At 30.4% G+C, this 11,635-nt stretch overlaps 2 protein-coding genes across 4 annotated transcripts in view; one reads left to right on the top strand and one right to left on the bottom strand.

Moving 5' to 3' along the window:
• Positions 1 to 940: 940 nt before the first annotated feature.
• LOC124357898 (cytosol aminopeptidase-like) lies at positions 941 to 2,605 on the top strand. Its single transcript, XM_046810046.1, has one exon. The coding sequence runs from the start codon at positions 941 to 943 to the stop codon at positions 2,603 to 2,605; it is 1,665 nt and encodes a 554-aa protein (XP_046666002.1).
• A 6,875-nt stretch (positions 2,606 to 9,480) lies between these two features.
• The window catches only part of LOC124359614 (cellular tumor antigen p53), a 37,134-nt gene continuing 34,979 nt past the window's right edge, over positions 9,481 to 11,635 (bottom strand). For 2 of the 3 annotated variants that reach the window (XM_046812500.1, XM_046812516.1), the window contains one exon: positions 9,481 to 10,619. The gene's annotated coding sequence lies outside the window, so the exon portion shown is untranslated. The remainder of the gene's footprint in view (positions 10,620 to 11,635) is intronic. The other variant, XM_046812506.1, reaches the window with a different exon arrangement.

Here is an 11,635-nt window from a genome sequence, read left to right as displayed (position 1 = left end):
ATATTTTTAATTTAGTTTAAGTTTAGAATTAAAAAAAAAAAAACAAGAAATGTGTAGTTTTTATACACATTTTATATACATTTTTATAGTTTTTTACAAGTAGTATTATACTGAAAAAAATAATACAAGAAAAAACCAGATGGAGTATTTTACTATATTTATTAGAATGTTGGGGTGTTAACACTATGCATTAAAAAACTTTTATTACTGAAAGAAAAGTAAATTATTTATTTTCATTATGTTAGTATAAACACTTATTATTTTTCTAAGCAAATCAGTAACTTTTGTACCCCACTACTACTCTGAAAAGCTGATGCTCTGGATAAATGCCCATTCACCACTTATAACCAAGTTTTAAGGGAGTAAGTTGTTAAAGAAATATGTAATGTACATATAACTAACAGAATAATATACAACAATTGGAACCTATTACAATAGAAATAACAGCTTATAAAAACATATTTAAGTAGACAAACAAGAAAATTAAAAGTAATGTAATGAAATATAATAAAAGCATATTATTAATATGCTAAAAATGTTTGAATATATCAAGGAAATGCATAACATTAACAACATTGCTACAGTTAAACATTCTCATTTTTAATATTCTATATCTGCAAAACTTCTTTTTGACATAAATTATTTATACATAGGGCATCATGAAGAAGTCAAGGAGGTTTATTGATGAATTTAAATTATGATGAAAACAAATGATATGTAATTAACAATAGAAACATGTGAGCTGTTGTTATTGTAAATTTGAAGTTTAACAAAATTACAGTTATAAACTCATCAAAATTATTAAGTTTCAAAATTCAAACGTGTGATAAATTTGTGTGTATTTTAAAGAAAAGCAGTATATTGGAAAGTAAGTCTGTCTTAAGATTGAACTTTACCCTCAGGAGAATATTATTTTTTGCCTTTGTAAAACTCAGTTAGCATGTTCAACAAGTTGAGAGTTGTGTCCGCCAATTTTCTGAAGTCCATCTCAGTAAACTGCAGTCGGTACTTCAATGAGTGTCCTGTTAACTCTTGGAATGCTGATATTGAAGCGGCCGGTGGGTTTTCATGTACAGGATCAGTGAACGATGGATCAGCTCTGATACTGGGGGTATATCCAGAGGATAACCACGCACTATCACAGACAATTTGCTTGACCAAAACTGCTGCTTTATTCAACCATAACATTAATGGCAAACTTGTTGAAATGTTGAAAGCTTCGGGACCATTGCCTAACATCGGAGAGTTTAGAGTTTTCCCTAAACTAGAACCGATGTTCAGTTTAGTGGCTGTTGTAGGCCTTGGGGATAACAATGCAGGCTACGAGAAGAGGGAACAAAGGGATGAATCTAAAGAAAACATTAGAAAAGCTGTTGGGGTAGCGTGCCGTTATTTTCAGGGGATCGAAGTTAACAAAATATTTGTTGAAGGATTTGAAGATCCTGAATCTGCTGCAGAGGGGGCTTTCTTAGCGTTATGGGAAAACCAACACTTGAGAGCTCCTGAGAGACGGAAAATAAAAATCCCAGATGTAGTTATGTATGGTGACTGTGACTGGAAAAAGTGGCGTATCGGAGTGGAAAAAGCAGAAGCTCAAAATTTTGCTCGAAAGTTGATGGAAACTCCAGCAAACCTAATGACACCAAGAGCGTTTGCATATAACGTTGTACAGGCATTGTGCAAAACCAGTGTAAATGTCACTTTACGGGGAGAGACATGGCTAAAGGAGCACAACATGAATGCGTTCCTTGCAAACACGAAAGGTTCACCTCAACCTCCATTTTTGTTAGAGATGACGTACAATGGATGTGATCCAGCGATTCCTCCAATCATTTTAATTGGTAAGGGAATAACTTTCAATAGTGGTGGGTTATGTTTAAAAACTTGTGAAGAAATGAAACACATGCGGGGAGATATGCAGGGAGCAGCTGTTGTGGTTGCCACTTTTAAAGCACTTGCTAATCTTGGACTGCCGATAAATGTGAGAGGACTGATTCCGCTCGGTGAAAATATGCCTGGAGGAACAGCTGCAAGGCCGAGAGACATAATAAAGTCAACTAGCGGAAAATCTATTTTAATCTCGCCGAGGGATTTCAATGGTAGCTTGATGCTAGCTGACACCCTATGCTATGCACAGCAGTTCAAACCCAAATACATCGTTAGCCTAGCTACTTTGTCCAAAGAAGTCAAAACTGCCTTTAATTTGTCAGCTTCTGGGATCTACACACAAAATGAAAAACTATGGCAACTATTGAAAACATCCTCAATCCATTCTGGAGACCGGCTGTGGAAGCTGCCTATGTGGAACATGTATGAACGAGAAGTGAAGGACTTTACGAGTGCAGATCTCTCAATTCTGTCAAAATACTTCAGAAGAGGAATCAGTGCCACAACAACAGCCCTTCTCAACCAGTTTGTATGTAAACCAAACTGGGCTCTGATTGACACATATGGAACAATGTTTGAAGACGGAAAAACATCCTACATAAAGAAAGGAATGTCTGGAAGACCTACAAGAACCATGGTTGAATTTCTCGGACAAATGGCTTACCCTCCAAGAGAAATGCTTGAACAAAGTGGAAGTAATGAGGAAGAAGGAGCATGATTAACATGTAACACAATTTAAACTGTACAATGGTTTTTTGTAAAGTGTTGTTTTTTTGTTTGCTCAATCATTGTTTATTTTTGTTTGTATCATTGTTTTGAAAGTAAAATATTTTACATGTTTTGTCTTCTAAGTCTGTAATTTATTTTGATCTTCGTGTATGCATTGATAAGTAGTAGAGGAAAAGCTAAAAACCTAAATAATAAAGTCCATCAGTAAGTAAAAAAAGTAAGTTGACTTCAAATATTATTTTGAGGGTCTTTGCATACTTAAAACAAATGACTGGATTGATATATACAATTGAACATTAACTATAGTTAAGGTCTTATTAAGAGATTGTAATATAATTTTTTTAAATTTCATTATTAAGGAATAAAACGTTTCTCAACTTACACTTTATATTAAACAGGGCAAGCATTTTTTTAACCTTCTTGTTGGCCATCAACTAGAATCTATTTGAAGTATTGTGTTGGTTTTTAGGACATCAGGATAAGCATGAATTCAAATCTGCACTTTCATAATGAATAGAAAAATTAGACTTTTGAAGAATTATAAAATCTAGTTGCACAAATACTTTTGAGTATATACAACAATTTGACTACTAAAAAAACTTATTGTGGTAAGTTATATAATGATATGCTTTTTTGGCAAAGATAGTGAACATGTTGTCTACCAACAACATGTTCACAACAATTACATGTTGTGCAATTATATAAGTACAATTTACTGTAAGCAGTTACTGATATACTGTTGTAAGTTTAGTAAGTGAATGTTTAATAAAATAAAAGTCTTTTGAGGAACATCTAGTGATTACAAAATATTGGGCTTTGATGTTGCTATAAAAGTTGATGAAGTAATATTTATCTAATCAAACATTCAGTTACTAGTGGAACTGACAACTATTTCTTTATTGATTAACAAAAGAGAAAACATTCCTAGTTAACATAATTATTTTAAGGTTCCATACTAAAATATAATCAGACTTAAATCAGTGATCTGTAAAAACAAAATCATGGAGGAAATAATTTTGTTTTATAGTAACATAAACTGCCTTCCTGGAAGATTTTAATTTTCTAAAACTACAATGAAAGCCACTAAATCATTTATAAACTGCACATATAAACAAGAAGTTCTATTCAAACGAACTAAATTAAAATTACAGGAAAAGATTTTGTCAACTAAGGACATTCCAACAATTAAAAAAATTTTTGTTTTACAATACTACGTTGCTTAACCAGATTAATTGAGGCCGGAAGTGATCTGAATAAACTGGAAATACAGTAAAACACAATAGATTACAGTAATAGAGAATTTATTTGTTACAAATATAATAGTGTCCTGTATCAGTATTCTTTGCTACCATTGAAGTACAAGCTGCTGATACCATTTCTACGTCGGACATCACACTGATACTATTTATTGTTGGTCTGAAGCCAATAATTTACATCTTCCACATTTAAACTGTTAACCTTTAGTAGGTTGGCCTAATATAACATTGTTAAATTTGTTATCATATTGTACACATTATTCTGAACGCCAAATATGGATTAACAAAAAAAAAATTGTTTGAAATTTGACAAAAATTGCCTATTAAAAAAAATTTGACCTCTTCTGATATTGATAACCCAAAAATCTGGATAAGTTCAGGAGAAATGCAGTTGTACTGTACAGAAATATTCTTAAAAACCCAATTTGTAATATTTTTGGGAAAAATTAACGAATCTTGGCTATATAGCTTTTGGAAATATTTTTCTGAGTAAATCAATGCAACATGTTTCATATGAGAGATAAATTCACAAACTTTAAACTATTGTTCAAATACTAAATTTAAATCTTACCTTGACAAGCTCAATACAGGAATAGTGTATCAATTTTCCATTACCTCATAAAAGTACTGATTTTTTATCCTAAGCACTAGTGTTTAACCTAGTGTATATTGACTGTTTCTAAATTGATATAAAGGAATTTTATGTTTGTTTCTAAGTGTTAGAATAAAAAATAATAATCAACCTTAACAATTGGCCAATATTCACCAAGTTCACTAGAATTCTCCAAAAACATTGTGTGAGAAACATAACTTTTACAATTCTGCACCTAAAATTATACTCTCAAAATCAGTAAATCTAGTAATCTCACAAACTTTAATATTTTGTTATGTTACTGAAATCAAATTTTGTGTTGTATATAAATATATACATAAACTCCACTCTTTTGGCAACAGCAACTTTTATAATAATCCTTATAATTAATATTAATACGATCCACAAATCACTACTGCCGGGTTTGGTTATAACCTACACATTCATCATAGTCAAGTCAGTTCAGTTGAAAACTGTTCATTGATACTCTTCCCTCTTTAAAAGTTCTCAATATCTTTCCTTAATAAATATTAACCAAGAATGTTCTTACCAATTTTTGTTGAAATCCGTGCATTTGTAAGACATTCAGCCCAGTCGTGTTAAAATGTACACATTCTTACGAGATTTCTCCTATTCACTTTAAAATTGTTCAATCATTATTTTGAATTAAGATTGATCCAAGAAATATGAGACCATTTGGAAAGTGACATTTGGTTTGTTATAAATAAAACTCAGAAGTAGATCAAATTATTTTATTATATAGTATATATATTTCCTTTATTGTCAACATAATTTCCATGTAAATTTAAACACATGCCATATTAATTTATGCACTAACTTAGGAATTCATTTTTGCATAAAAATCTGACAACTATGCCCCGAACCAGTCGGAGACCCTTACTATTCTCAAATCCCTAAGAGCACAGTCATTTATTTTTTCAAGTGCAAGAATAGATGTAAGTCACTGGAAGTCAAATGTGGGTTGTATGGTTGATGATTAAAAACGTTCGAATTTGAATTGTTCAAGATCTTTGGTTTTTTGAGCACTACAAGGTTTGGTATTGTCGTACAGGAAAGTGACACCATATTACAGAACTTTCATTAACCAACCTTTCCAACTATCTCATACAAAAGACTCTTGGACTTTTTTAAGAATATATCACAAAGCTCTGAGATAGGGAACCATTATAAATCCTTCCTTCCGTTGATTTTCTCAAAGAGTTCATCGTGACCACAGCGGACTTACCACTTCTCTCTTCATCATGGACATTTCTTTTGGAATTTTTGAAAAATTAACCCATTCCAGAACAACTCCTGCAACAACATTACTTTTGGTCCATACACATTACAAAGTTTTCTGTGAACTGCTTGTGAAAAATTATGACAGCACGCGTCTCACACTTGGTGGGACTTTGGAAGACACAAGACATTCCAAAAACTAACAACTGCTTATCAATTTTCACTGTACAATAGACAACAGCTGGATGCTGACTGAGTGGGCATGTGCACTCACAACAATGATCATGCTACCCCCTCCACTTCTTATACAGTGAGCAAACGGGGGTTAATTTCTGAACCACCCTCGTATACGTGTCAATTCGGTTAACATTTTTGCATCCATAAGACATTCATGACAATTATGTTTAATGCCTATGGTTCCATTCCCTTTACTTTGAAGTAAATTAAAATGTGAAATTTCAGTTAAAGAATGCACTCAAGTTCATTGTGATACTTCATGATAATAATAAATGTAAAACGTATAATTTATTTACTGGCCATATTGAGTCAAGTATTACCCAGTAGTTGTTTTAGATTTATCTCCAATCACGTCACCTTTAGCTGTCCCTCCCATCTTTTATTTCGAGCCAACTTAATATCCTGTTTTGTCCAACATTTCTGAGTAACCAATGTAAAGTTGTGGAATTATAATTTTAGTACGAAATAGTAAGTGCATTAATACTTAAATGCTGTCATCTATGCTTCAACTAATGAGGATTATCTTGATCTTCTCACATGACAGCCAGGCCAAGCTTACCCATCAAGGTTCAATAAAGCAGCCATTGTGCCTCTTTGATTAGCCTTGTGGCTTTGATTTACTGATTATCTATGTATCAAATGAGGAAGCTCTCACCGGGCATTTTCACAGGATTCCTTTAAACACTTCTTTCCAATGATCTCCTCCCGAAGTGGCCCATCGTTGTAGTATTCATCAATCACCTATCCCAGAGTTACCTACGAAGCATACTCAAAAGGGTATATATATATATATATATATATATATATATATATATATATATACCTTATATATATAGGGCACACATATATATATATATATATATATATGTGAAGGGAAATCTTTGGGAAAATTTGTACAACGTAATTCTCTGAACGAAAATGCCTGGTTAGTTTCCTCATAATCAATTCCTGATTACAAAACCCTATTTTTCATACTTTGTCTATAAAAATCAGTGAATAGATAACAAAATAATAATACATTTTTGTTGGTAAAATATTTTTTCCCTATTTTATGTTTCTATTTCCTTTGTCTAAGTTCATTCATCTATGCACGTCTGCTGTATCTGTGCATAGATGTCTGCTGTTTAGCCGTTAACAATAGGATGATAACTATTTCTTTTTATCTTGTAATTAGTGTAGTTGTTATAAATATATCCTCTTTAAGAATATACTCGTAATTATGTATTGGTTCTAGTTACTAGTCTCAGGTGATATCCGAGATTGTTTTTGAAAAAGCCACTTTTGGATGTTCAGACTATCTAATTATTTTTGTCCTTTTTTGTGCTGACAAGTGCAGCTTTCTTGTTACAATATCTTGAACTAATACGATTATCTACTATCATGAGGCTATTACTGTATATTCTAAGCTGTTAACCATTCTTATTGGTGAAGTTGAAAACATGTCATGCCAATGAAAGCATAATTATGTCAATGTTGAAGTTGACAGCATAATCCAGAGTTACAACATTGAAAATGGGATTGATGTCAGACTCCAATTCTGATGGTCCTAATTCTCGGTAAAAAGATGCAGTTTGAAGAAAAGTGCGTCTTTTCTTATCACATGAAAATACCAGTCAGTCTTGTGTGAACTTGTGGCCAGCAATGCATTGGATATAACTAGCTCTTAATTACAAATATAAATAGCATTTACCCTCTTGTGTACGCTGAACACATACTTTTTTTAAATTACAAAATAAAGTTTTAAGAATTAATTTACTGAGTGGTATTTATGTATTAACAACTAACCAATAAAAATAAAGAAAACTACACAGAAACTTACATTAAAATAAATAGAGTTACATCATCTTCTTTACTGATAAACATCACCAGCATTCAGCCATAGAATCACACTATTTTTTTAATATACTCAATTTTGTAACTTTCCTCAGAATAAAATCCATGACCAGGACTGCAAGTTTATTACTCAGTTAAAGAGATCTCACATTTACATATTACATAATTAATTATTTATTAATTTAATTTTATGTATTTTATAACTTTTTATGTTCTTTCTACCAAACAGTACATTTTTAGCTATTGAAATTTTAATTGATATAGAATCTTTTATGTATCTTTTTTTGCTCTACATATCTGAGTTACTACCATACAGAGTGATATTTCTAAATCTGTTCTAAAATAAGTGTATTCCTAATTCTTTCTTGATATAGTAGACAGAATTGCCAGTGAATCTAATGTATTTTCAATGCCACAAAGAAGTTAGTAATATATGATTTCTTGTTAAATAACCAACGTTTTATGGTTTTTTGTTAGTAATAATTTCAATGGTACCACGAGTATGGCAAGAGATATTTTGTTAAAATCGATGTATGTCTAATAATACTTTAAGGCTTGTTTGAGAGACAGGATACCAGATGGCTGTAGTAAGAATATTTTGTGGTATTGCAAAGTGAATTGAAGAAGGTTGTGTAAATTTTGTATTGCCATTACCTAAAATAAATCTGACCAAAACTGGATTAAGATTGTACGAGCTACAAAATACCAATGGAACAGTAATTCTTAAAATGGGAAAACAATTAGAGCTGTATTTTAATGCCAATGAATTGCTGTGCTTATTGCTTGGTTTTGATTCCAAATTCTTTCTTGTCTGAGGATCAATGTTAAAATTACCTAAAAATATATATATAAACTTACTGGAATAAACATTTATCTCTCGTTTTCATTGAGACACTTGCACCTATTTGTGTTGAGACATGTGTTTATTCATGTTCTGAAGTGCCTACCCTCAATCACTTATACCCAAAAGGAAAATCAGTATCTCTGAAAAAGGGATTGCGCTTAAGACAGGAAAGTCCTTAGAATAAAATGAAAATTGATTTGTATCTCTAGTCCTTCAATCATTTTATCTGTAATAATCTTGCATTTATTTATTGCACGATTCGTTTAGTAATCACTTAAGTAAACAATTCATGGAAAATAATTAAAAAAGTGACTGGATCATAAAAAAAATTATTGTAGAGTAATAAGAGACCCATTCCAAATTTCAAACGGAATCTCTTCATAATTAATGTCAGAAGTTTAAAAAACTTCCATCTCTATGATGAAGGAAAGGGATACACAATTATGGTTGATAACACTCTTGTGTTGATAACTTGTGCCCCAACATTGTGCAGATATTGTGTTTGTTTGGAGCAATTCAATATATACCTTTACTTTTTAAGAAGTTTTGTAACATGTCCTTATAATTTTAAACAATGTACTAGGAAAAATTATATGTTCAGAAAATCTTCTATAAACTACAATCTGTTTAGTTTATAATGCTTAAATTATTTTATAAAAGTGTTCATTCTTTTCAATTAAAAGCTCTTATGTACGAAAAACTTAATTAAAAATGGAACAAAAACAAAGAAAGAGATAACATATATAGAATATTTATTTACAAAAATTAAAAATTAAAAACAAACTTAACAATAAAAATCACATGTTGAAAATGTTAAAACCGGAACAAAAAGTACGCATAAATTACTATAAAACTAATTTTGTGTACTTTAAATTAAGGAATATAAAATCTTAAGTTTACTTAAACTATAAAATAATACACAGAACTTCTTGATCTTTACAATAAATTCAACAAAAGTAATATTTAGCACAATTAATTAACTAAAGTCATATACTTTATAAGTATAAAACCTACATTAATCTGTCCATGTCTGGTCTAAAACTATTAAAACAAATTAAGAAATATTTAGCTTGAGAAAATTTTTTTTTATATTACTATAACATCTTATTAATCAAGTTTACTACATATATACAAACACTATTCAATGTATTTATGCATTTTTGTGTCAGTATCAGTCTTATATTGAAATTATTTTATTTAATAGATTTTATTAATAACATAATTTTAGTTATACTAGATTAAGTATTAAAAAGTTCTGAATATTGTGAATGATATTTTATATCAATACTCAAAATATTCAGTATATTTTATACCAATAGAAAGAATTAGCTCCAGTAATATTTTAAGTCTTTCCTACAATAACTTTTACATACTAAATTATAATTAAATAAACTGCAGGGTCCGAGTTTCATTAATATTGTTTGCTTGAAAGGCACTAAAGTGCTACTTAACATTTATAACTGTTAATATAAGGCACTAATTTTTTTTATTTAAAAACAAAATTTGAAATGTACATAACATTACATTAATAAAGATTTAATATATTTAGCCATAAACTAAGATATTTAATTAATATTTTGTACTGGAAACTTCTTGATGTAATATGCTTCCAGTATGATTGCATCATAATTTTCCAATAAATTTACCAAAACAGATCGGGTTTTAAATTTGTATTATAGTACTATTTTAGTAATATTATAAAAATTACAACTTAAAAGTATTTGTAAAAAATAGAAATTAATTATCTCAATGTTGTTTAACTAACACAAAACAAAAAGTTCCTCAGAATTAAAACTAAAATCACAGCTTCGAAATAAGAACATAAAATTAGATATATAATTAATATACAATAATAACAATACGAATGTGCAAAAATATACACACCCAAAAATAAATACAATGGATTTGACACTTGAACGAGTATGTGTTTGGTAAATATCATAACAAAGAGATCAATTAATTACAAGTTGTTGGTTTATCTGCCAACAATGAATCTTCTAACCTGTAACAAACATAGCACATTAGTAAATTGACACAAGTTATAAAAAATAGAGTCGTACCTGTACTTTTAACAAATAAATTTGTAGTTAGTGGTTTAATATTATGTTGAAGTTACGATTATAACTATTATTTGTAATGTTGAAGTTACTATTATTGTTATTTAAAATATTATAAAGTTCAGTGAACACATTATCGTTAAGGTAAAGCGGAGCCTTTGCAGTCAACAACTCCTGTCTTGAAAACAATTTATAGTTAACAGATCAGGCTTCCTGAATGGGCAATTTGTAAATGCTCCGATCACTCTGGTTTGGTAACATCTCAACGGCCACAGCAATAGTAATTTTGAAAGTTTACAAGTAACTTTAAGTACACTGTGGCCTACCTGATTTCGAGGGTAAGGATGAGTTTATTCTAATAGTCAACTCCTGATTTTTTTGGGCTAATATCTGTGAACACAAATCTTGTCTTTGTTAAAACAAAATAAATATTCACTTTGATTTAGACCATGTCATTCAATATTTCAATTTAAATCATGTAAGATATTACATAGCCAATTGAGTTAGTAAAGTGGAAACTCATAACTAAAAATAGTACAACTGCAGCAGAAAGGTGACACACTGGTGAGACCAAAGTCATAATTCCACATTGAAAGGTAAATTTATATTGATCTGTATTATTGACTTGAACTTCAAGACAAATATTTATATTATCAACCCATATATAACAGCACGAAATTGTTACATGCAAAATGAGACTTCTGCAATTATGTCCAAGTTCCAAGTTTCACATCCAAATTGTATTGCATCGTAGAGCAACCAATTATGCCCCAAATTATTACTATTACTCTTGAATGAACCTGCTTGTCAACGGTGTTCTGGGTGATCTTGTTTCCTTTGCCTTCAGTAGTAAGTAGGTTACGCCCCAACTCACCAGTCTGGTAGCTCCACAAACTTACCTCATACACAAATTTCACCCTCTAAAAACATCCCACAGTAACAGATGATTATTTCTTAATTA

Source organism: Homalodisca vitripennis, chromosome 1 (assembly GCF_021130785.1).
Source record: "Homalodisca vitripennis isolate AUS2020 chromosome 1, UT_GWSS_2.1, whole genome shotgun sequence".
NCBI lineage: Eukaryota > Metazoa > Arthropoda > Insecta > Hemiptera > Cicadellidae > Homalodisca > Homalodisca vitripennis.
This window is presented reverse-complemented; position numbering and strand designations above follow the sequence as displayed.

Bases quoted from the DNA above. Each gene is read 5' to 3' on its own strand.
- LOC124357898 (XM_046810046.1), top strand. From the start codon at position 941: ATGTTCAACAAGTTGAGAGTTGTGTCCGCCAATTTTCTGAAGTCCATC.